This window comes from Pristiophorus japonicus, chromosome X, assembly GCF_044704955.1.
Source record: "Pristiophorus japonicus isolate sPriJap1 chromosome X, sPriJap1.hap1, whole genome shotgun sequence".
In the NCBI taxonomy this organism is placed as follows: Eukaryota; Metazoa; Chordata; class Chondrichthyes; family Pristiophoridae; genus Pristiophorus; species Pristiophorus japonicus.
Window position 1 is genome coordinate 34,278,773 of NC_092010.1, and position 27,367 is coordinate 34,306,139.

At 42.8% G+C, this 27,367-nt stretch overlaps 1 protein-coding gene across 1 annotated transcript; it reads right to left on the minus strand.

Moving 5' to 3' along the window:
• LOC139240965 (ras-related protein Rab-5B) lies at positions 1–17,211 on the minus strand. The gene is made up of 6 exons (XM_070869567.1): positions 17,124–17,211; positions 10,864–11,137; positions 9,030–9,181; positions 5,860–5,982; positions 5,205–5,298; positions 1–3,445 (listed from the first exon to the last, which is right to left on the minus strand). Exons 2-6 carry the CDS (start codon positions 11,024–11,026, stop codon positions 3,330–3,332), a joined length of 648 nt encoding a protein of 215 aa, XP_070725668.1. The 5' UTR covers positions 11,027–11,137; positions 17,124–17,211; the 3' UTR covers positions 1–3,329.
• Positions 17,212–27,367: the final 10,156 nt, after the last annotated feature.

Genomic DNA, 27,367 nt, shown 5'->3' on the forward strand with positions numbered 1-27,367 from the left:
TTTCTAGGCAATAGTTTTAATTATATTTTAAAGAAAAACACAATGGGTAATGTACAAAAGTGAAAGCCTCATGAAGTTTAATGCATAAATCCAGGTTGCCTTGAACATGTTTCAATGGCAGAGTACCCCCTTAACTCAGCAAAATTACCATTCAAGTCCATAGAACAATTAATCCATAGTACAAGAAAGGCCATCTGTTTAATAGCGACAGTTACATCTGTAAATCAGAATTAATTCCATTACCATGATTTAGTTGTAACATAAGCTTTTTAATAAAGCCTGGTTTAATTACAAAAAATACAAGTGAATTTTAGAAGGGATTGTTGCATTTATTGACAAGTCACTTCTTGGCACTGAAATTCAACCTTAAGATCCTGCAGAGAGAATGATATTAAGAAAATCTGAAGGTGTCCACAATTGAGTCCCATTCACTGCCACTTGAAGACAGTATCCAAATATTACCACCCGTTAACAGATCATGTGCATTTGTGCCATCCAAATCTAATCTATGAGATAGTGAGCAGACCACCACTCTTGGGGCACACTGACACACATGAAATGCATCTCCCAAGGAATGAGAGTCACATGGCTTGCCCCAACTCAGATACCATGAGGAACTGGAACCGTACCTTGCAATGTGCTATAATTGACAAGTAGGTGTGTTTAGATTGTAAATTAAGAACCAAGCTACCAGACAAGCTTCTCAAGGAGCAACTTTACAATAACCCACACAAATTTGAAGATTCAATAACAGTGAACTTTAAAAGTCTCATATCTACACCAAAGAGTCAAACTGCCAAGTGAAGACCCCCAATTCAGTATTACAGAAAAGGTCATAGATTTGAGAATGTTCAGTGCACAATTTATACATATATACACACACAGAATGAGGCACCAGACTAGATGAAAATGCAAAGCAAAAAAAGTTATGGGAACCAACTAGTAAAGTGCATCAGAAAAGGTTAAATAATTCCTATGCAAGGCCTAACCATTTATTATATGCTCCAAACACTGACAATTTAAAGGCTCAAATTTAAAATGCATTTTACTTCTAATTGTCAAAGAAACCACCCAATCGCAAGATTCTTCAGGACATTTAAAAGTATCTGAAATGCTGGCAGCAAAGTACTTTGTGATGGCCCAATCTCTACCTACACTGCAGATGGAGGGGTGTGCTAACTGCCAATAAACTGCCCAAATCTTTTTGCTAGACAACTTCAAAGTTTTAGGAACCCAAAATTATATTTAAAAAAGTTTTCCAGAGGACTGAACACTGGATTCAAACAAGTTTACATAGTGATTTATTTTTTAAATAAAGGGAACTGGCTGGCTTTCAGCCCATTCCATAGAAAGACTGACCCCAGAATGCCAAATATGGATTAATACAGAGTACACAGTCACCTGCAAGAGAACCTTCTACAAGGTAATCCAGATTCAGGAATTTATTTAAGTACTACATTGTATCTACTAATTCATTCCAAGGGGTGGTGGGGTGAAATGTTCTTGTGCAAGCCAAATTACACCATTCCTCTATCTAAAAAAAAAGTCTAAAAGCAGTACAGGTTACATGAGTACAAGCTCACAAAGCTGCAATTAAGGGAGTGGGAAAGAGGAAAGAGTGGGAAAAGAGGAAGAAATTATCCAAGCTGCAATTAGAGGGGTGTGGGCGAGGAGGAGAAAAAAAAAGTTACATTTGGGATCCATCAACTCCTGCAAGTGCTGTACTTAAATATCATAGCAAGAGGGAAAAACTTCAAAAAAGTTTTACCAGACAGAATGAAACACTTAGCTGCAGTATTCTACTGCACAGGCAGAATCAACCTTTAGTTCAGCAGTGCTTAGTCATACCACTTTGCAGTGGAAACTCAGAATCCAGCATAGGAATGAATGATAAAGCTACACAAAGCAGTTTACCCCTTTCACTGGATCACTGCCATGTCAGTTTTAACAAAGTTAGAACACAACAGTAAAAGCTACCAAAATATTTAATGAAATGCAGCTTTAAAAGTCCATTAGGAAATGTGATTTCCCCTTTCCAAATGAAGGTGGACAAAGACTAGCATGCATCCAACATAGTTGATGCTGTTCAACAGGCACTGCAATATGGAAGCCAGCCTGCACAAAGGGATCAAGTGGAGTACTCTAGATGTCAGTTCAGTCATGTGTATCCAGCCCCAATGCAGGAATCTCAACCAACTTAGAGCAAGTGGGTAGTGGGTTGAATGATTCAGGCCATGTAGTGGTTAGTCATTATAAAGCTTGTTCATTAATCCTCCCCCACCTCATCTCCATGTACAAAAATTCAAAGCTGGCCTATTTACTGCACTCAACTCTTGGGATACACCCAGAAAGAGAAACACATGTGCAGCCACCACCATTATATTTTGAAACTGCATTCACACCATTTTAAGCTGGAATTTCTCCTGTGCATTTAGCTATATAGTGCACCATTACCCTTATATTAATTTTTGCAAGCCTGCATATGCCTCCTACAACTTAAGCTCCCAAGTGAGCACTGCAGAGAGAAAAAAAAAAAGAACAGAACTACAAAACACTTATAAAGCACCAAGCTGACTGAGCCCAATAGTTGTTTCCCAAACCTTTTTAAAAAAAATAATGCCAACTACAGCACAGATTTTAAAAACAGACCATCCACTGTTCAAAACTTCATTCAAACATACAACTGGAGTACTCTGGCTCCTACTACAAGAATTAGTAGCCAAATAGTACAGAGTAGTTATGTTTTTATTTAATATAAACTGTAGCAGCCAAATTGCTTTCTAGGATAACCATGCCACTGTTTACTACAGGATCTTCGATCAGTACTTTCCATCCTAAAAGGGGCCAATTCTTAATTACCAAACTGCAAAGATTTGCCTGCCAAGGTTAAACTATGCAAACACTGATACTTTTATATTGTGTACAGTTTCAAAATACAGGCCAGACATTGAAAAATAGGGGGATACTGCAGCTTATACTTGTGCTGAATGTGAACAAAGTTACTGTTGGAATTTAATTTAGAGTTTGCTCTCAATAAAATAATCTACAAGTGTTTTTGTTTTAAAAAGTTTTTGAAGAACCAGCATTCTAGGAGACAGACAAGTGCATCCACATAGCAAGAACATTTAAAAAAAAAAGAGGAAACCAAACAAAAAATTAGGTTGATATTTGCATCTATAGTACAAAGTAAAGACTGGTGTAAGTTAAGTCCCACATCCATTCTGCAGGTACTTTACTGAAGCATTGCAAAGGCATGGATGCAGATTTAATTTCAACTGGTTATCCAATGTGCAGTTGTCAACTTGGAGCAAGCTCCCTTCACCAGTCGCTCAGTTGCTACAACACTGGCTCTTGTTCTGCTGAGATGGTTCATGGAGATCCACGCCTCTGCTGCGCCCTGCTGTTCCACTGGCATTCTGAAGTTCACTCTTTGGCAGCTTCTTGGCTGGAAGATAAAGATACGAGTAATGGTGCTCCCCAAGTGACAGGAGGTTTATCAGACTTTGATGAGCAGTTTGATCATTTGGGAACCACTTGCAAACAAGGTGCAATATGTAGTGCGCTTTTTTTTTTTACATAAAGATATGCAAAATATTTGGTGTGTGCATGTGAAAGATTGATTGGAATTGGAGAATGTTCTAACAGCTTAACTAAATCTACTTAAGGACATTGTGACCAATTTGGTCTAATTCCCACTCAACTATACAAGCTAGTGCAAAAGGAGTGTGAACAACTTACAGGAAGTTGAGGCTCTGAACTAGTGGTTTGATTGTAAAACCAGTCCTAAACCCAAAAGATGTCAAGCATTCCTTTTGGCAGCATCCCTTTCTCTAGGCTGCCATGCAGTTGTTGTCGAGACAAATAGCAAATGCCATACTAAACCCCAGTCAATCTTAGAATTCCTGAACCTTGATTGAGCTGCCAAGACAACATTTGAAGTCAGATTTGCGCAATGCGATTCCCACCTCCAGAAGCATTGAGATTTAAAGACAACGAAGAAAAAAAAAAGTGTAGAAGTAGGGTATATTTAGAAAAAAAACAGTAGTTTAAAGAAATTAAAAAAAGAGCTTCCAGTGCTGCCCAAGGAGCCTGCAACTCGAGGGGGTAAAAGAACCCAATTTTTTAAGAGCTTGCATTTACATAGCGCCTCATCACATTCTCAGGACGTTGCACTACAAAATTAATTGGTTGCAAAAGTGATTTGCAGAGAGTCAAATGCAGCAGCTAATTTGCGCACAAGGTACCACAAACAGCAAATGAGATGACTGACAGTTAATGCATTTTTGGTAGCATTGGTCAAATGTTGATCAGAACACCAAAACACCCAGTTCTTGAATAGTGCCATGGGATCTTTTACGTCCACTTAGATGGGGCCTCTGTTCATGTTCTCATTTGAAGAGAGCACCACCAATGCAGCAGTCTAGTACTGCATTGCAGCATCAGCCTAGATTATGTATGCAGGTCCTGAATGGCACATGAAGCCACCACTTGGACTCAGGAGATAGAATGCTACCAACTGTGCCAAGCTACAGGACCATTGACTAAAACCAGCAATGTGACTCATTCCATAGAACTTTAAGGCAGGATATGGTATTCAGGAATCTTCAACTAGGCTATGTTCCTTTCCATCATTTGCTCAGTGCTTTGCATTACAGCCTTGGATGCCCAAGTTACCCATTTTTAATTGGGCTTTCATCTGTATTAATGGTGACCCCAAATATTAAAACTGGCATAGTATGTCAGTTTGGTATATGGGGAGGGTGATGTATCAGAAGGACAGGCACTGTTTGGACAGTGACTAAATGCAACACATAACGATGTTGGTTGAAGGCATTTCAGGTTCCCACCTTAAGTATACAAAATGTAGTTTACCCAAGTGCATATCCAGAGAAATTCAACTCTGCTATTAAAAGCAAAGTTATTTCCTCTTTTATACTTTTAAAATCCATTAAATTATGAAGTTTGGCTCCCTCACTTATGTATCTATTCTCAGCAATTTCAAATATTTGGGAAGATATCCCATTACCAATGCATCCAAGAGAAAGAAGACAGAATTATCCCTACAAAATGGCTTAACTTGAGTACACAGACCCAAGGATTGGTAAAGCTCAATTGGTCATTTTTTCTACTAATGTAGGAACAGTTTTTAAAACTTTAATTCAATCAGCTCCAGTCACTGAAATTGGCAGTCTACCATATCTTACCTATTGCCAAAAATAGGTCATTAACATTCATTGCTGTTTTTGCTGATGTCTCCATGAACAACAAACTGTTGTCATCTGCATAGGCTTGTGCTTCCTGTTGAAAAGGGAAAGATGGTGGCAAGTGTAAGATTTTGGAAGCTGAATCAGATGAGCCTACATAGTGCATGTGTAATTTCACAATACCATTCTGGCAACAATCATTGTGAAGTTCAGGTATTAAAATCAGTGCTCAATCCATTACATTCAGCACTGTTTTGCAGCAGAGACCAAAAGGCTCTATTTACACAAGTGCATGTTTTTTTAGTTGGTCTAAAGAACAGAATAATTAGAAAGATACATCTCTTCTACATATCTTTCCCACCAGAATACAGTCTTGACAGGACAGGTAAGCTACTGATTCATATTTACTAGAAACTGGCCAAAAAAAGTTGCAACTCAGCCAGAGACTTCCATAGCATAAATCCAGGAGTCATCACTGGTCATAGAAATGAATCAGTGTTCAATTCCACTGCTGTGCATTTAAGTCAATTACAGCAGCACATATTTGGCTACTCTATATTTAAGCCAAAAAGCCAGCCACTTACAAGTGCCTATGTCCCAACACATGCTCTCCCCCTCCCCACCACCACCCCCCCCAGCCAACAAGGAAACATACCTCATATTCCACCATCCTTTTATTAGCCAGATCTGCTTTATTTCCCGACAGCGCTATAACTATATTGGGACTTGCTTGTCGCTGCAACTCTTTCACCCATGTCTTTGCTCTGGCAAACGTCTCCTGAAAACAACAGCAACTTCAGTATTGGATTCAAATTTTAAAAACAGGTTCTTCCTTCCCCTTCCACCCCCCCTCCCAGAATTCCAAAGTTCACCTGTATAATAGGAGGTACCAAAAAGATAGGCAAAGAATCATCAGGTTCCTTCTGCAAGCTTCCTTGCAACTGGTTCAGGAACTTCATGGATAGACTTAGGGCTAGAAATTAGTTTCGTTTGTGAAAATGGTATTTCTTTGCGCCAAAATTGCTGTTTGCTTTGCTACAGTTAGTAGGATATTCAGCATTTAATTTGCGCAGAGGTGAAAATCGGCATTGCACAAGGATTCGCGGCGCAAACTTTGGTAACTTTAGTCCAAGGCCAATAGCACTGCAAGAGGGACCACAAAAAAAAAAATTGGAAAAAATCATCAAAGCCCTTACTTACCTTTTTTGCAGGTCTTCACACTTACCACTGCTGGCAGGGCTGCAACACAGGTTTTTCTGTTGGTAGTCTAGGCGTAGAATACAGTGCAGAGCGCACCAAATTTCAGGCAAAAATACTATCTCAGGTCTTTCATAGCAGCGCTCCTCTCCCCAGCAGTACATGGAAAGCAGCGCTGTAAAAACATCCGAAGTTCCTGCTGACCGGTTCTGCCAAATATGGTGAAATATTGCCAAAACCCAGTTGCAAAGTCAGCTAATTTCTAGTTCTACCCACCTACCTGTGGTTTGAGCCAAAGAAATATGCCCATGATAGTAATGCTCCACAAATACAACAGGCTTGCATGGGCAATACCAGAAGCGTGAAGTATGACCAAGGATAAAAGCATCCTCACTGCCATTGGGGTGGGAACACATTCACTACAAGTCAAGCACTTTTGCCAGTTCCCTCCCCAGCCCCCAAATCGAGAAGCTTATTGCCTTCATGGTCATGTTATTTTGTGTATAATCCATCAAGTGTGACTATTGTTCAAACAAGGCTTTAAATTCTTGGTGTATACTAGATATCAGATCTTAAACATCAGCATTAAACATTTACAGGATATGGGCACATCAGGGGTCCAAAGTTTATATATAAAGCATTGCTAGTCAAAGGCCAGTCTACACAAAGCCAAATCAGTTCTAACATCACAAACAAATGTAAAAACACTTCCTTTTAAGAAAAATCTAGGCTATAGTACTTCTTCCCCACCCACCCCTTCTTTAATATAAATATTAAGAGAACTGCAATTAATTGGTGCTTTCGTTGTAGCTGGTGATCTGAACTCTGGATTGGTCATTTATTTTATGTACAATGTTTAAGGCATGTGATAGATTAAGGGCCCAAGTTTGCCCCCCTGCTTAGATGGAGGTATGCTGACTTTGAAGAAAAACCACACCTAAAAACTTAGAGGAATTCTCTCTGCTCCTCAGGACAGCTTTGGCCTTGGCATAGCGCACCACATCCAGTAGGGGGGGAAGCCAAGTCTCAGCGCTGAACAGTGCCAGGACCTCTGCACATGCACACTAGAGTGTGCACGCATGTGCAGTAGCTCCTTGACCCCATAATCTCTGCAGGCTGTGTGGGAGGGGCCCGAAGCACACCGTCCCTAACCCTGGCCAATTGTGCTCCCTCATCGGCAGTACGCTGCCTTATCCAGCCACAGGCATTTAAGTGGAAGTGTTTATAGACTCAATAATGGTGTCTTCTGAAAAAAAAAATCCAGACAGGAAAGGCATGCCCATAAGGTCCAGTCTTCCGATGGTTAAAGAGGATGAGGTAAATGGCAGGAGTTTATGTAATCCACCCATTTTTCAAATGTCTTGTTCGTCACTTAAGCGGTGGATAACTGAGCCTGAGCAAAGAAAGTGTGGGTGCAAATGAAGAAATGCAAGTTGGGGCGGATTTAGTCTGATTGTAACTATTATTAGGCCCAGTTGGCTAGATGCGGAGAAGGCAACGAGTTTGTTTTTTTTTTATAAATGTAGTTTTGAGTGAGTGCACATGCAGCAGTAGGTAGGGTAGTTAAGGACCCCAGGCAGAGTCATGTTCAGATTCGTGGTCTTGTATTAGCGGGTGTAAATGAATTATGATGCCAGCAACAACCATGGTGCAGGAGTGGAGTACGGCAGAGACTGGTGTGGGGCTTTGTATGGCCACCTTACCTGTAATCAGCCAACTCCCCACAATCGGACATGCCCTCCCCCACCCTTCGATAGCAGACACCAGCTGTGGCCTCCAGCCGCAGGCCTACCCACCCAACGACCAGGGGAGGTGCATCGGAGGCCAAAATAAATTGGTCAAGAACCCGGCATGCCCCCCCACCCCCGCATTGATTTCTTAGCTCACCACAAGGTTTCTCTGGCCACATATGCTGGCCTAAGTTAGTTTGGAGTAACTTTTAGCTGTCTGAACTTGCTTAAATGGCCAAAACAGACAAGTGGCTGGTAACACCCCCTTTTTAAAAACGAAAAAACCTAACTCACTTCGAATGGAGCAAATTAAATGGATAGAATTGGGATTTTTAAGATACTCAAAAAAAAAATAGGAGCAACTCCTGGGCAAACTTGGGCCCCAAGAATCTAGTCACAAACTATGCAATTAACACTTTAAAATATAATAGAGGGTATTTTAACCTCATGGGCAGATTCAGTAGCTTTCAGCAATGAGCTGCTTCTGTGCATTCTACTTGTAAATATGCAAGTTTTAGCCAATACACATTTCAGGAGAAAGCATTAGAATTTGGTGGGCACCCACATTATACTACTGTATACCCTCAATTTAAAAACTGTCACTTGTTAATGCTAGAAGGACTTCACTGGCCTGAATGGAAATCTTCCATGTTTCCCTACAGATTCAACCCCATTGATGTGTACTATAAAAGTGATAGGTACACGATCAAGAAAATTAGGTGATTTCCAGAGTGGGAAATTAGTTAGATTGGATGTATTCCTAATTTCCTACCCCTTTGAACATTTCAACTTTACGGCTGAAAAAAACAAGATACACTTTTTTAAAAAAAAAACTAGTGTAGAAAATACATTAGAATGGCAGGGGCACAGCAACACCTAATAAAGCCACAGATCTAACCTGATTGGTGATGTCATACACAACAATGGCAGCCTGAGCACCCCTGTAGTACATGGGAGCGAGACTGTGATACCGCTCTTGTCCAGCTGTGTCCCAGATCTCAAACTTTACTGTTGTGTCATCCAAGCAGACAGATTGTGTGAGAAATGCAGCTGTTAAAAAAAAAATTCAATGTCAAGATTTTTGCTTGGAGGCCAACTTGCTAAAAAAAGGTCAATCTTTGGAAAAGGCTTAAATGGTGAACATTGCAGTTCTACAATACATTAATAGGGCTACAAAACTCACCCTTCCATTTAAAAAAAAAGTGTGCTGTAGCTGCAAGAGATGCACACAGTCCAGATAAATGGTAGGGGACTCAAACAAGCACATCAGGCTGGAATCTTGATCTCCACCCTCCAAATCACAAACATTCTCTGCATCAAGTCCCAAATATCCATCACCCATCCTTTGATTTACTTTTGGTGCTGTTGTTGGAGCAAGTGTTTTCTGCAATCTGCCAACTCGGGTTATAATATTTGGTCACAGGCTTTGTAGAACTTTGAATGCAATTACTAAAATCAATGAACTGAGTGATTGCACTGGAGAGCTTGGCAACCAGAATAGCTAGAGTAGGTGAGTTTAGGAGCTACCCAAAAGCAAGCTGTTTATCTAATGGATTCATCAGCATTGTAAATGATTTTCTTTTTTGCATGAAAGCTGTCCACGGGTAAAGACAAAGACAAGATCGCTCGACATTTACAGGGGACTGTTACTGGACTAATGATCCAGTGATGAGTTAAAATCCCATTATGGCAGCTGAGGAAATTAAAATTCCAGATATATTAACAGAATTTTAAAAAGCTAGCATCAGCCATGACAACTATGAAACTACCAGGTCATTTAACCCCACCTGGTTTCCTAATGTCCTTTAGGGAAGGAAATCTTCATCCTTATCTGGTCTGGCCTATGTGACTCCAGACCCACATTGTAGTTGACTAACAGCCCTCAAAAAAAAAAAACTAGCAAGCCATTCCGGGCAATATTGGTCTTGCCAGCAACACCTACATCCCATGAATGACTACCTTTCTTTAAATTCAGGCCTTACACAGTATTCAAAAGCTCAATGTCAGAATGACAGGAAACCCTAAAACAATTAACAGAAGCTACATTATATTAGCATGTTAAAAGCCAATAACAGAACTGAAATTACAATAAATGTTATCGGCTTTTTTGACAGGAGACAATTACAACAGGAAACAACTCACTTGGATGAACATTCACCACAAGGTTATCGATGAGCACAGCTAAGCAGACATGTTAAAACAGCAACCGTTTAAAATTAAAACAAACAGACACCAGCTAATATCCCTTACTACCTTTGCAACCTCCTGCCCCCCACAGCTGCCAACTAACTTGATTTAGTTTCACCCATCAGTTTATTTTTCATAGCATTGAGTGCTGGGAATTGTATTTACACCCAGTAAATTAAAAAAAAGTTAAAAAACCAAGCCTCTAATGGTTAAGGGAGAAGTTTTTAATTTTCAAAAGCAGTTATAACAAATGTAAGTACATAGAGAATTCATGTTCAAAGAGTAGTTTAGCACTAGTCACTGGGAGAAAGCTTTTGAAGAGGGATGTGGGGGGGAACAGACAGACAGATCACAGGTTCACATTACATGTGTGTGTGTGTGGTGAGAAAGCAAGCAGGGCAGGTAGGCAGAAGCAGACAGCCACTATGTCCAAAAATAAAAGGTAGCTGGGGCTGAACAGCTGTGCCCAAAAGGCTCAGGCAGAGGGTCCTTATCTACATGCTGCCCCTCCATCATAATCATCCACAGGTACATTTGAGACTTACCACCAATTGTGCTTTCCTGGTATTCATGGAATTGTCCTTTAACAAAACGTAGCACTAGACTGGACTTGCCCACAGCTGACTCTCCTAGTAACACAAGTTTGAACTGGCAGATTTTGCTGGCTTGTGACTGACCATTTGGTCTGGATGCTCCTCTGCTGGCCATGGCCTCCACAGTAAAACAGGATCCTACTCACAGAAACAAGTTATCCCACCAATTCCAGAGGATAGGCACAACTTCCACTGTGGAACCAAGATCTCTTTGGAACCATCCAACCTGCAGAAAAAAAAAAAGAAATTTGAGTTACACACAAACACACAATTTGTTACTACTGAAGCAACTCAGCCAAATGAAACACTTATGTCACACCAAATGCTAATCATGTACTTGGTGCCTTATTGTTCTATAATTACAAAAAGGAATTAATTATAGAAGAGCAACTCATTCATTATCTTATCGATATAATTAAGTGGGTAATTGGCCACACCTCGATGAAAAACATCCCAAGATGCTTCACACATGTAACCAGACCCAAAATTTAAAAAAGGGACAGCAAGACAGATTTTAGGAGGGGATGAGCAAAACCTTGGTCAGAGGTGGGTAAAGAGGGAATTTCTAGCTGATTTTGGTCAAAACATTGAGATATTGCTACTGTGAACTTGGTTACCATATTGCTAAATGAATTGCATCTCAGATTGGCTCATTCATAAACAATGAGATTTAGTGCCAAATATACCAGGTGCAAGACACATCTCAGATGGAGTTAGTACTTTGGGACAGCCCACAGTTGTGACAGGCACGATACAAGTGCAAGTCTCTGTCTAGCCTGGGACATGTAGTTTACCATGATCCTACCAACAGCCTGAACACAAAAAAGGAGATCCCATTGCTGTAACAGCAAGCTTACTGAATAGGTAAAATTCCATGCCCCATTGGTGGAAAATATAGGCACCCCCATCATGCTGAGTCTCAATAACCTATCTCCCAATCAGGCATCATAAGCCATGTTCCCAGGCTGACTGATGCAAACCTGTAAGACTGTAGCAGCAGTCAGTCTCAAATGCAAGCACAACACCTTCAAAAAAAAGGTCACAACATTTAATTGCATAACATGTTAATTTCCTGGTCCTTCCCCATCCTCAAAGTAAACGCCACCTGGTTTATTACTAAACTCAGCACTGTAGCTCCTCAGCAACAGAAAGAAAGTGACGAGTCCCATGATGCATCTCAATTTCTTTGCAGGAACTATTCTACCTAGTTGTTATATGATGCAGCAATAAATTGCATGTTTTTAGGTCCAAGAATATATATATATATATATGCAGGCAATTCAAACCAACAGGTTAATTTGAGATTCTCTCCCAAGTGCATACCTTGTGGACTGAAGGTACCAAGCTTATTAAGAGCAATTTGGTGACTTGTGGTACTTGCCAATTAGGGGGAATAGTAGCTTTGGAAAAAAACAAAAAGGGATTGAATGATTATCTGGTGAGTAAGCAGACACTTTTTAAATTCACATTTAGTCAGTCAGATAGCTGCTCAGACATTTACCAACAGTGGCCACAATCTCAAATGCAGCACAAGCTAAACAAGACATAACTATATTGATGGTTATTTGCAGGTCAGTAACAAACCTATAAACATGAAAATATTTTTAATGTAGTTAGCAATACAAATTGTCACCTCAGTCTACTCAGGTGAAATCATGCCAGCTCATCTATTTTGATTGTTTTCCAGAAAGCTTGCAATTACACATTTCTAGTGTGCTGTTCTACTTGATTCTATATAATTTAGCATTTTCAGTGCAGCAATCTAGTAAACAAGGTTAATCTGAAATTAATCTCAGTTCACAAGCCTGTGCTGCAACATACTTGGAGTCATGCATTAACCAACAGCCCCTCCCAGCCATCACACCAATTAATGCTGCTGCAACCCTGCTCCAGCACCACAAGTCATGCAAACTTTGTCACATGCTATTTACAAAAAGGTAATCTCACCTTTATAAATAGGCATTTCTATTACAGGATATGACCACCCTCAACTCCTATACAACTGACAAAAATGATGAACAGCTGGCTTGGATTCTACATTACAAAACTGCAGAACAAAATCAAGGCTCAGATAGTAGACAACACTGACAACTCAAACAACAAGCCCGTGCAAGAGACTCTCAATTTTACTTTCAATTTGCAAAATTCGCAGTACCTCTCGTGAATCACGTGACTATTAGAGCAAGATTCCAGATCTTTTCAATCCACTAGTTTCAGCACTTTAGTCTCTGTACTTTATTGACCACAGTTTGTAGACTGCAGGATGTCCATCAACAATTTACTCAGCCCTTAGGTCATCACTTAACAGTTGATATATTAAAGCATTGCTTTGGAGATTTAGGATCAAGAATTCAAATTCACTGTAGTGAAAGTATCCCATTGTGAGAATTACAGTTCAGACATTGTTAGATAATACAAGAAGCTTCTCTATATTGGTGCATAAACACTGAAGATCAAGGGACCAGAACACAAATGTAGTCTACAGCAGGGTCAAACACCAACTTTCAGATATCTACATTCCAGAAGTGAGTAAGAATTTTATTTAAATCCTTTTGCCAAGCAAATATTCACCCAGCACTAAGTTCGATACTGACCTTGAATCTAGCCTACAAATGATGGAAGGAAAGAAGCCAGGCAGGTTTAGTCTCAATCCAGTTCCCAGTGGGTTATGAGCACAATACACAGACTACTGCTAATTTGCCAGTAATTGGCAAGCCGAAGCCATAGGATGGCTGGTGTGCAAAATGGAAAGAGCATCAAGCTGGTGCAGTAAGGCACAGGTGTCCTTTTCATGGTCTGTACATGTGTACCATGGAGCCCCAGTGACCAGATTGAAAGTTTAAAGTCATATATATTGCAAAAGCTGCTGAGACAATAGATCTTGATATTCTGATTTGGGATTTATCTATTTTTTTTTTTAAAAAGACACCTTATCCAAATCTCAAGGCCTACAAAGTTTAGACAGGATAAACTGCCAAATATTTTTTTTTATAAAATCACAAATAGATTGAATTTCCTGGGCTCTTAAGGACTAGATTGCTAGAGTTTAGGGACTGCAGGCAGGCAGGCCACTTGTAGTCGAGAACACTTCTGAAATTGGGACAAAGTAGGAGCTTTAATTTGATCTAGGAATGGCCACGGTAGACTAAATCATGTTAAATCTTGGAACAAATTCTTAAGCAAAACTCCCATCTTCATCTCTTTGGGTTCAAATCCAGTTCTCTGCTGGCTACTAGTTTCTCATGCAACATAGTAGTTTAGCCAGTTTCATCCCAATTCCCAGTGTACAAGTCTCCAGCACAATATTGCCCATAATTCAATGTTAGTAATTTTACCGACAGACAAAGAGTGGGGAAATGGTTCAGAAATTGCTCCATGGCTAGGATCAATAAGCATCTGAGGAACAGGCTTTGACTAACACCTGTGCTATACTTGACCTAGGGGGGCCCAGTGTTAGCAGTGAGAAATCTCACCCCAGTAAAGAGTCTCACTAGGGTCAAAAATGCACATTAACCACAGGTACAACTGCAACACAAGCAAATAGCATACATACAACAATCTCAGCTGATTGGTGAGCTATACCCAGTCACAATAGTCGCAGAAGGATGGCCATTCAGCCAATTATCATTCATCCAAAGATCCTGAAATGCCCCTCCCCAGTTAGCTCTGAAAGAATTCCAGGGTTTTTAACCTCCACTAATCTATACAGGAATTAATTCCACATATTGACCTGGATGAAGAACTTTTTAAATACTAGGTCCTAAATATGTATTTTAGGCATTTTGAACCAGTGTTTTCTAGATTTACCTTTTCCATGCCATTTTAGACATCTCCAAGACACCTGTCAGAGCTAAAAAGCCTAATTTTCCTGGTCTTTCCTCAGAATTCAGACTTGCAAGATGACAGATCAGCCACACTATCTCCAGCACTTCAATGTCTCAACCAGAATGAGAATACACATGGTCTGACTGAAATAAGACTTCTAGCTTGCCCATGTAGTTGAACATGGACAGCAAGTCACCATTCACAGCAGTGTGTTGCTTCTTTTTCCTTCTAAGTGCAGTACTTTGTATTAGTCTGCAATAAATGCCAGCCTACAAATTCTATCCACCCATTCTGTAATCAGTTTCATCCTGCAAATCTACTGTCTGCCCCTCATAGCTTGATATTAGCTGCAAATTGGACAACTTTGCATTGAGCTTTTGAATCTAGGTCATTTTTCCAAGTTAGAAACTTGCAGTCTCAACATCAAACCCTGGGACATCCTACTCAGTACTGCTCTAGCAAGTACCCATTCCCACCCCCCCTCCCTCCAGAAAACTTAACCATTCCCAGGGTTTACATTAAACCCTAAATGCAGAGTTCAAACCAATAGCCCTTCATGTGAAATCTTAAATTTCAGATCTCAGGACTGTACTGCCTTCCAAGCTCTAGGGATCCCCAAATACAAACAAGTTGGAGGGACCAGTAACCTACTAGACACAATATCTACAACATTGTAGAAAGTGGCAGTACAGGTTGAACCTCCCTTATCCAGAACCCTCAGGACCTGGCCTGTTCTGGATAAGGGAATTTTTCCAGACCAGGTGTGGTCACATTAAATTGGATGGTACAGGTACTGAGCAAGGGGATATTGGGGCTGGCTGGCTTGGGGCTGGGAGTGCAGCAGAGAGATCGGGGGGGGGGGGGGGAAATCATTTTTTTTAAAAATCAGGATCAGGCCAGCGATTGTGGGAGTCAGCAGAGAGGAAGGACGTCAATTTGTTCATGCCAGAGCTCTGCACGTGCGCTACCCAGGAGTGGTTCTGGACAAGCTTGCATAATTTCCCAGGAAAGTCACCCCTTGTCACTTGATGTGAAAGTAATTTCTCCCATACCAAAAATCAACATCCAATAGTACAACACAAATCTCAAACTGATGCTTTCCCATTTTAATACAACTGTTATAGGCTTAGCAGCCTCAGGTTCAATTAAAAGTGCTACAGAGCACCTTATGACTTCAGAAAATCCCAAAGCACTTTCAAAAATGTAGTCACTATTGGAATTATAGGAAATACAACAGCCAATAGGCACACAGCATGGTTCCACCACCGATATAAAAATGACCAGATGATCCATTTTAGTGGTGTTGGTCAAGGGGCAAACTGTGAGCAAAAGGGCACTTTACTAATCACACCAAAGTACATCCAAAAATCAAGACTGCAAGTCAGTTAAAAGGGGAATCTTGCACTGAAAGACCAATGATTTGAAAGTAAAACAGTGTACTAGCATTGTCCACACATTAATTTAACAACATGCAGAGACCCACTCCTCCAGTGCTGTATTAAAATGGCTTAATTCAAAAGCTATTGAATTCTTGATTTTCCTCCCAGCAAAAACAATTTCACATTAACTGGAGCAATCTGTACTTTTCTTTGACAAGTAACAACCAACATGCATATCTTTTATGGGATTTGATTAATAAACCAGATAGTCAAATTATGAGGGTGTAGGCTAGTTACAGTGGCAGTGCTAATATCCACTATATTATTGGGGAAATAAGAATCTGGTTTCCCTTTACCCCACCTCTGGATAATAGAAATTGGCAGATAAAAAGAATCCCTAGAGTTTGGTCCTACATACAATACTTTTGCAGCGCAAAGTTAAAATTAAGACAAATGCAACATGCAAATACAAACCCAAGGACAAATTTTACATTTTCTTGGGTCATCAGGATTAGAGTGATTCATGGGCTGTGCAATTAAAAAGGAGATCACGCCCAAGGCTTTGTCCCAGAGAAAATAATGGATGTTGTACTGCACATTATAACTGCACGGGGTTGATGTTCTGGTCTTTTGGCGTGAACGACCAATGTCACAGTTAATGTCCAGAGTAACTCATTTTTATCCCAACACAAGGCCCGAAGTCAGGCTTCGCTCCAAAATAACTTCAACCCAACCCCGCTGAATAACCCCACATACTGGCACAATGTCAACCCCACGTCTTCAAAGGATCTTTTCCCCTCCTAGTCTTCGGAGGGGAAAAATAAAGTCAAATAATGTAATCTTGATTCTGCCCGCCCAATCTCCACACCCACAACCAGCACAACACATTTTCTGGGAAACAAGCCGTCCACCTCGGGAAATTCGGGCAAATCCAAGTCTGCATTCGAACGGGAATGAGTCGTTCGAAAATATTTATGACTAAAGAGCAGTTTAAAACATTTTTTTTACCTCAACGACGCCTTCAACTTCGCAGATTTTCTGTAATTGTGTCGCAAGAACTGAGACTCGGCCAAACCTGGACCACAGGCGTTTGCTTGAGCTGATTGACAGTCCCGTGGCCCTATAAAAAACCGCCATTCGTGATTGACAGTTGTATTCACCAATTCGGAAGGGATAAGGCGGGCGCGGCTGTTCCGACAGCCAATAGAGACGGGAAGGGAGCGTGATTGACAGGCACACCGACCGCTGGCAGAACGCGTTGAGGGAAGGCTTGACCTGATTAGTGAATCAATCAGAAGGGGGCCAGGCTGCGAAGGCGGGACTTCCGATAGTGAGGTTGGTTGTTAGGGAGGCTCCTTCCTTCCTTTTGACAGCAGGTGAGAGACAGAAACATTGAGGTCGGACAGTTAACTTCTACAATTCCAAAATATCGGTATTACATTTTTGTATGGTGCAATTAATATATGAAAATAATGTATATAGTATTCTCTCAGGAAGCCCCAAAACAGTTCCCATACACTTAATCACTTTGAAGTGTAGTCACTGTTGTTGTGTAGGCAAGACAGAAGAGCTAAATTTCCCAGTAATAAATTACATTTGTTTTGTGGATTAAGTTCCCAACTCCCTTGGTGGGTGGGGTGGCTTGACCCATCCACCTCCACGGAGGTGTGTGGGGTGGCTTGACCCATCCACCTCCATGGCACGAACCTGGTATTGCAGTACTTCCAGGAACGGTGCAGTGGCTCTAGGCCTTTTGGCTAAGAGCATTGGCGCAGAGTGATCCTTGGCATGTGCAAGGTGACCTCTGGCGTTTGTGATTTGACAAAGAATTGGAACGATTGGCTACGAATTTATAAAAAAAAAACTCCCTTGGGGGACAGTTCCACGGGCATTAGCCACACACGCATCAGAAAGAAAGAACTTTATATAGTGTCTTTCACAGCCTCCGGATAACCTAAATTGCTCAACAGCCAATGAAGCATTTTTGAATGGTTGTCAATGTTGTAATGTAGGGAAACGCAGGAGGCAATTTGCACACAGTATGTCCCACAAACTGAGATAAATGGACCAGATAATCTGTTTTAGTGATGTTCGTTAAGGAAGGAATGTTGCAGATGACATGAGGAGAATTCCCTGCTCTTCAAATAGTACCATGGGATCTTTTACATGAGGGTTGATGGGGGCTAAATTTAACAGCTCATCCAAAAGACAGCACCTCCAACCGTGTTGCACTCCCTCAGTCATCATCATAGCCAGTCGCTTGAAATCGAGGAAGACTTGCTTCCACTCCAAAAATGAGTTCTCAGGTGACTGAACAGTCCAATACGGGAATTACAGTCTCTCTCACAGGTGGGACAGACAGTCATTGAAAGAAAGGGTGGGTGGGGTGTCTGGTTTGACGCACGCTCCTTCCGCTGTCTGCGCTTGTTTTCTGCATGCTCTCGGCGACGAGACTCGAGGTGCTCAGCGCCCTTCCGAATGCTCTTCCTCCACTAAGAGCGGTCATTGGCCAGGGATTCCCAGGTGTCGGTGGGGATGCCGCACTTTATCAAGGAGACCTTGAGGGTGTCCTTGAAACGTTTCCTCTGCCCACCTGGGGCTTGCTTGCCATGTAGGAGTTCCGAGTAGAGCGCTTGCTTTGGGAGTCTTGTGTCAGACATGCGAACAATGCGGCCCGCCCAACGGAGCTGGTCGAGTGTGGTCAATGCTTCAATGCTGGGGATGTTGGCCTGGTCGAGGACCCTAATGTTGGTGCGTCTGTCCTCCCAGGGGATTTGCAGGATCTTGCAGAGACATCGCTGGTGGCATTTCTCCAGCGATTTGAGGTGTCTACTGCCCTCAGTACTGCGCTGATGTCTCTGGAGTGGGGGAAAGTGCTACAACTGAGACAAGGCTAATCCTCCCCATCCAATTTTCCTCTATGCATTGCGCCTTGACAGTTTAATGCACCAAACATTAAAAGTGGAAAATCTTCCCCACAGTATTTGCAACCAGAAGAAACATGTCTTCATGTGGTATCTATTGTACTTTAGAGTACCGAGTAAATTAATTTGGCCTTATCTGATGAACAATATGTAACACTATTAGGGACTAATTGGATCGCTCTTTCAAAGAAGCAGCACAGACATGGTGGGCTGAATGGTCTCCTTCTGTGCTGTATAATTGTAAGATTCAAGAGGTTTAGGCTAACCAGGTAATTACTAACAGAAATGCCCATTCTGGCTGAAGCTCTGTGACTCCAACTGCTTTCCCTGTGTTACCACTTTTGAATCAGACAATCCATCTTTTTTGTGAGCTGCAGATAAATTTCTAAGAGGCAGATAATCTAGATTTTTAAATAAAATGTATTTTTTTAGTGTCTCATGATGTGGAATCAATAGTTTTTAATGTTTTAGAAGACTTTTATCCCCAGTAAAACAAATCTCAGAATGCGTATGGGTGTTGCGTGAGGACAGGATTTATGATGCCCCCACAGTTGAATTGCCTGTTAACAGTCACTGCCACAAGAGTCAGAGAGGTATTAAAGGACTGTTGGCTACCATGGAACTGTACCCCAGCATGTATCAGAGAGTAGGAGTGGCAAAAAGGGGGAAAAACAGTGGATCTGAATATTCAGGGATAGCAGCTTGCCACACAAATGGTAAAAATGCCTTTATAAAATAGAATCAGAGTGGTTACAGCACAGAAGGAGGCCATTAAGCCCGTCGAGCCCGTGCCGGCTCTCTGCAAGAGCATCTCAGCCAGTCCCACTCCACCCACCCTTTCCCACGTAGCCCTGCAATTTTTTTTCCTTCAGGTACTTATCCAACCCCCTTTTGAAAGCCACGATTGAATCTGCCTCCACCACCCTCTCAGGCCGTGCATTCTAGATTCTAACCACTCGCTGCATAAAAAGTTTTTTCTTATGTTGCCTTTGGTTCTTCTGCCAATTACCTTAAATCTGTGTCCTCTGGTTCTCGACCCTTTTGCCAATGGGAACACTTTCTCTCAATCTACTCTGTCCAGACTCTTCATAATTTTGAATACCTCAAACAAATCTCCTTTCAACCTTCTCTGCTCCAAGGAGAACAATCCCAGCTTCTAAAGTCTGTCCACGTAACTGAAGTCCCTCATCCCTGGAACCATTCTGGTAAACCTTTTCTGCACTCTCTCTCAGGTCTTCACATCCTTCCTAAAGTGCAGTGCCCAGAATTGGACACAATACTCGAGTTGAGGCCGAACCAGTGTTTTATACAGGTTCATCATAATTTCCACACTTTTGTACTCTGTGCCTCTATTCATGAAGCCCAGGATCCTGTAAGCCATTTTAACTGCTTTCTCAACCTGCCCTGCCAACTTCAATGATTTGTGCACACATACCCCCAGGTCTCTCTGTTCATGCACCCCCTTTAGAATTGTGCCCTTTAGTTTATAGCCACAAGTCGAAATATGGGGCCTGCGTTATTTTTGAATAGGCCCCTATAGAAACCCCAGCAAGCTGATTTTAAAAGGGTCAGAGTTACATGGAGGTAGGAAATGTGTGCTTTCAAATGACTGTTCCTACTGTCGTAATATAATGATTGTATTTCGGTCCTAAAATTAAGAGCAAGAAAAGGCCATTTAGTTAATCCAACCTGAAATTTATTTCCTTGTCCTCTGTTTCCGATTGGCTATTCTGGCTCCATCCTGAACCTTCTGCCAATTGTGTTTCCACTCGCCATAGTCAGAAACCAGAGCAAAGGCAGACATCGACAATGAGGTTCAACACCGCCTTCAGTGCGCCAGCGCAGCCTTCGGCCGCCTGAGGAAGAGAGTGTGCGAAGATCAGGCCCCCAAATCTGGCACCAAGCTTATGGTCTACAGGGCTGTAGTGATACTCGCCCTCCTGTATGGCTCAGAGACATGGACCATATACAGTAGACACCTCAAGTCGCTGGAGAAATACCACCAACGATGTCTCCGCAAGATCCTGCAAATCTCCTGGGAGGACAGACGCACCAACGTTAGTGTCCTCGATCAGGCCAACATCCCCAGCATCGAAGCACTGACCACACTCGACCAGCTCCGTTGGGCGGGCCACATTGTTCGCATATCTGACACAAGCAAGCGCTCTACTCAGAACTCCTACACAGCAAGTGAGCCCCAGGTGGGCAGAGGAAACGTTTCAAGGACACTCTTAAAGCCTCCTTGATAAAATGCAACATTGCCACCAACACCTGGGAGTCCCTGGACAAAGACCGCTCTAAGTGGAGAAAGAGCATCCGGGAGGGCGCTGAGCTCCTCGAGTCTCGTTGCCGAGAGCATGCAGAAAACAAGTGCAGGCAGCGGAAGGAGCGTGCGGCAAACTAGACTCCCCACCCACCCTTTCCTTCAACCACTGTCTGTCCCACCTGTGACAGAGACTGTAATTCCCATATTGGACTGTTCAGTCACCTGAGAACTCACTTTTAGAGTGGAAGCAAGTCTTCCTCGATTTCGAGGGACTGCCTATGATGATGGATGAGTCAGGAACTTGTACACTTCCTTCCTGAAGAAATTCCGCAGATCCATCTTTCACCATGTTCAACGACTCTTTGTCCAGTGCATTTACAACCCAGACTGAATTCATTATCTTTCATCAAAGATTGACTATCCTTCGACATGTAATGCAGTACAAGTGAGGAAGATTAGAGTTTATTAAAGTTAACGTCCAGTATTTTTTTTTCATACATGGGATGTGGGCATCCCTGGCAAGGCCACCATTTATTGCCCATCCCTAGTTGCCCTGGAGAAGGTGGTGGTAAGCCGCCTTCTTGGACGTTAACTTTAATAAACTCTAATCTTCCTCACTTGTACTGCATTACGTGTCGAAGGATACTCAATCTTTGATGAAAGATAATTAATTCAGTCTGGGTTGTGTGGTGAAGGTGCTCCCACAGTGCTGTTAGGGAGAGAGTTCTAAGATTTTGACCCAGCGACGATGAAGGAACGGCGATATATTTCCAAGTCAGGATGGTGTGTGACTTGGAGAGGAACGTAGAGATGGTGGTGTTCCCATGCGCCTGCTGCCCTTGTCCTTCTAGGTGGTAGAGGTCGCAGATTTGGGAGGTGCTGCCGAAGAAGCCTTGGCGAGTTGCTGCAGTGCATCTTGTAGATGGTACACACTGCAGCCACGGTGTGCTGGTGGTGGAGGGAGTGAATGTTGAAGGTGGTGGATGGGGTGCCAATTAATCGGGCTGCTTTGTCCTGGATGGTGTCGAGCTTCTTGAGTGTTGTTGGAGCTGCACTCATCCAGGCAAGTGGAGAGTATTCCATCACACTCCTGACTTGTGTCTTGTAGATGGTGGAAAGGCTTTGGGAAGTCAGGAGGTGAGACACTTGCCGCAGAATACCCAGCCTCTGACCTGCTCTTGTTGCCACAGTATTTATGTGGCTGGTTCAGTTTTGTTTCTCGTCAGGATGTTGATGGTGGGGGATTCGGCGATGGTAATGGCATTGACTGTCTAGTATGCTTTTTATCTCATAAGCCTGGACCCACCACTGGGTTGAGAAATGATTCCCATCCAAGTGCTTTGGGCTTGGTACGTTTTGTGTCCTTATCAGGGACTGTTTAAAAACTCAACTTGTGATACTAATAAAAGAAATGAAATGTTCTGATCTCAGTAGGGTTGGCTGTTGAGCTCCAGTTAATTCTACATTTTTAAAATATTTTAGTGATTTCTTTCATGCTAGTTAAGACAAGAAGTGCTAGGGATTGAAATACTTTGTCATTTTAGGTATTCAGTATCAATATCCAACACTCCCGGGTCAGGTACATCATGGGTTAGAATCAGAGCAAAGCTCCCTCTACACTGCTCATCAACATCCTTTATTCCCAATCTCGGAAGAGCACCCCCTACTGCACCTGGGTGATATTTTTATTTCCACACCAACCATAGACATAGAAACATAGAAAATAGGTGCAGGAGTAGGCCATTCGGCCCTTCTAGCCTGCACCGCCATTCAATGAGTTCATGGCTGAACATGCAACTTCAGTACCCCATTCCTGCTTTCTCACCATACCCCTTGATTCCCCTAGTAGTAAGGACTTCATCTAACTCCTTTTTGAATATATTTAGTGAATTGGCCTCAACAACTTTCTGTGGTAGAGAATTCCACAGGTTCACCACTCTCTGGGTGAAGAAATTCCTCCTCATCTCGGTCCTAAATGGCTTCCCCCTTATCCTTAGACTGTGTCCCCTGGTTCTGGACTTCCCCAACATTGGGAACATTCTTCCTGCATCTAACCTGTCCAACCCCGTCAGAATTTTAAACGTTTCTATGAGGTCCCCTCTCATTCTTCTGAACTCCAGTGAATACAAGCCCAGTTGATCCAGTCTTTCTTGATAGGTCAGTCCCGCCATCCCGGGAATCAGTCTGGTGAACCTTCGCTGCACTCCCTCAATAGCAAGAATGTCCTTCCTCAGGTTAGGAGACCAAAACTGTACACAATACTCCAGGTGGGGCCTCACCAAGGCCCTGTACAATTGTAGCAACACCTCCCTGCCCTTGTACTCAAATCCCCTCGCTATGAAGGCCAACATGCCATTTGCTTTCTTAACCGCCTGCTGTACCTGCATGCCAACCTTCAGTGACTGATGTACCATGACACCCAGGTCTCTTTGCACCTCCCCTTTTCCTAATCTGTCACCATTCAGATAATAGTCTGTCTCTCTGTTTTTACCACCAAAGTGGATAACCTCACATTTATCCACATTATACTTCATCTGCCATGCATTTGCCCACTCACCTAACCTATCCAAGTCGCTCTGCAGCCTCATAGAATCCTCCTTGCAGCTCACACTGCCACCCAACTTAGTGTCATCCGCAAATATGGAGATACTACATTTAATCCCCTCGTCTAAATCATTAATGTACAGTGTAAACAGCTGGGGCCCCAGCACAGAACCTTGCGGTACCCCACTAGTCACTGCCTGCCATTCTGAAAAGTCTCCATTTACTCCTACTCTTTGCTTCCTGTCTGACAACCAGTTCTCAATCCATGTCAGCACACTACCCCCAATCCCATGTGCTTTAACTTTGCACATTAATCTCTTGTGTGGGACCTTGTCGAAAGCCTTCTGAAAGTCCAAATATACCACATCAACTGGTTCTCCCTTGTCCACTCTACTGGAAACATCCTCAAAAAATTCCAGAAGATTTGTCAAGCATGATTTCCCTTTCACAAATCCATGCTGACTTGGACCTATCATGTCACCTCTTTCCAAATGCACTGCTATGACATCCTTAATAATTGATTCCATCATTTTACCCACTACCGATGTCAGGCTGACCGGTCTGTAATTCCCTGTTTTCTCTCTCCCTCCTTTTTTAAAAAGTGGGGTTACATTGGCTACCCTCCACTCCATAGGAACTGATCCAGAGTCAATGGAATGTTGGAAAATGACTGTCAATGCATCCACTATTTCCAAGGCCACCTCCTTAAGTACTCTGGGATGTAGTCCATCAGGCCCTGGGGATTTATCGGCCTTCAATCCCATCAATTTCCCCAACACAATTTCCCGACTAATAAGGATTTCCCTCAGTTCCTCCTCCTTACTAGACCCTCCGACCCCTTTTATGTCCGGAAGGTTGTTTGTGTCCTCCTCAGTGAATACCGAACCAAAGTACTTGTTCAATTGGTCCGCCATTTCTTTGTTCCCCGTTATGACTTCCCCTGATTCTGACTGCAGGGGACCTACGTTTGTCTTTACTAACCTTTTTCTCTTTACATATCTATAGAAACTTTTGCAATCCGTCTTAATGTTCCCTGCAAGCTTCTTCTCGTACTCCATTTTCCCTGCCCTAATCAAACCCTTTGTCCTCCTCTGCTGAGTTCTAAATTTCTCCCAGTCCCCGAGTTCGCTGCTATTTCTGGCCAATTTGTATGCCACTTCCTTGGCTTTAATGCTATCCCTGATTTCCCTTGATAGCCACGGTTGAGCCACCTTCCCTTTTTTATTTTTACGACAGACAGGAATGTACAATTGTTGTAGTTCATCCATGCGGTCTCTAAATGTCTGCCATTGCCCATCCACAGTCAACCGCTTCAGTATCATTCGCCAATCCTAGCCAATTCACGCCTCATACCTTCAAAGTTACCCTTCTTTAAGTTCTGGACCATGGTCTCTGAATTAACTGTTTCATTCTCCATCCCAATGCAGAATTCCACCATATTATGGTCACTCTTCCCCAAGGGGCCTCGCACAACGAGATTGCTAATTAACCCTCTCTCATTACACAACACCCAGTCTAAGATGGCCTCCCCCCTAGTTGGTTCCTCGACATATTGGTCTAAAAAACCATCCCTTATGCACTCCAGGAAATCCTCCTCTACCGTATTGCTTCCAGTTTGGTTAACCCAATCTATGTGCATATTAAAGTCACCCATTATAACTGCTGCACCTTTATTGCACGCACCCCTAATTTCATGTTTGATGCCCTCCCCAACATCACTACTACTGTTTGGAGGTCTGTACACAACTCCCACTAACGTTTTTTGTCCTTTGGTATTCTGCAGCTCTACCCATATAGATTCCACATCATCGAAGCTAATGTTCTTCCGAACTATTGCCTTAATTTGCTCCTTAACCAGCAATGCTACCCCACCTCCTTTTCCTTTTATTCTATCTTTCCTGAATGTTGAATACCCCTGGATGTTGAGTTCCCAGCCCTGATCATCCTGGAGCCACGTCTCCGTAATCCCAATCACATCATATTTGTTAACATCTATTTGCACAGTTAATTCATCCACTTTATTGCGGATACTCCTTGCATTAAGACACAAAGCCTTCAGGCTTGTTCTTTTAACACCCTTTGTCCTTTTAGAATTTTGCTGTACAGTGGCCCTTTTTGTTCTTTGCCTTGGGTTTCTCTGCCCTTCACTTTTCCTCATCTCCTTTCTGTCTTTTGCTTTTGCCTCCTTTTTGTTTCCCTCTGTCTCCCTGCATTGGTTCCCATCCCCCTGCCATATCAGTTTAAATCCTCCCCAACAGCACTAGCAAACACTCCCCCTAGGACATTGGTTCCGGTCCTGCCCAGGTGCAGACCGTCCGGTTTGTACTGGTCCCACCTCCCCCAGAACCGGTTCCAATGCCCCAGGAATTTGAATCCCTCCCTGTTGCACCACTGCTCAAGCCACGTATTCATCTGCGCTATCCTGCGATTCCTACTCTGACTATCACGTGGCACTGGTAGCAATCCCGAGATTACTACTTTTGAGGTCCTACTTTTTAATTTAGCTCCTAGCTCCTTAAATTCCTACCCGCTCCCCTCCGCACAGGGTGCCCAAAGATCAGGAGTGTGGGACTGAAGTGCATAAGGAAGAACTTACATTAAAAGGACCTCACGATGTCTCAAAGCACTTTACAGCCAATGAAGTGCAGTCACTGTTGTAATGTAGGAAATGTAACAGCACTCCCTTGGTACTGCGCTGAAGTGTCAACACAGATTATGTGCTGAAAGCCTCTGAAGTGTGACTTGAAGATACAACTCTTTTGGGAGGAAACTAAACATTAAATCGTGCCCCCCGATCTGGGGGACACAGCAAACATTTTCAAGGCCCTTTTTTTGTGGGTTTTTTTGTGGTTTTTTTTGGGCACTAAAATCATTTTTTTTTTCCAAGTGCCCCCTATAAAAGGGGAGGGGGACACTAAAAACACCGGCAATTAAAACAAATTAAACTTTAAAACATAAAATCAAATTAAAATTTGGTTGCCGGGGGTGATGATGCACTCCAGTCCCTCCGGCGCCCACCTCTCGCAGAAGGCCGCGAGCACCATCTCTAAGGACACCCTGGCCCGGATGTAGGCACGGAAGAGAGGCAGGCAGTCAGGCTGAACGACCCCCTCGACCGCCCGCTCCCGGGACCGGCTGATGGCACCCAGGAGCAGTCCTACGAGGAGGCCCTCAGACCTACCACAGGGTGCCCAAAGATCAGGAGTGTGGGACTGAAGTGCAACCAGAGTTTCAGGAGCAGCCCCTTTAAATATTGGAACAGGGGCTGCAACCTTGTACATTCGATAAAAACGTGGAACGCGGACTCTTCCAGACCGCAGAAATTGCAGGCGGCCTGGGAGCCCGTGAACCGGCTTAAAAATATGTTGCACGGGACTGCTCCATGCACCACCCTCCAGGCCAAGTCCCCGATAAATAGTGGGAGGACTCCCGCGTAGAGTGCCCTCCATCGGGGACCCCCGCCTCCTCCGGACGGCAAGATGGTACGCCATGGCGTGTCCAGACGGCAGACGAGGATG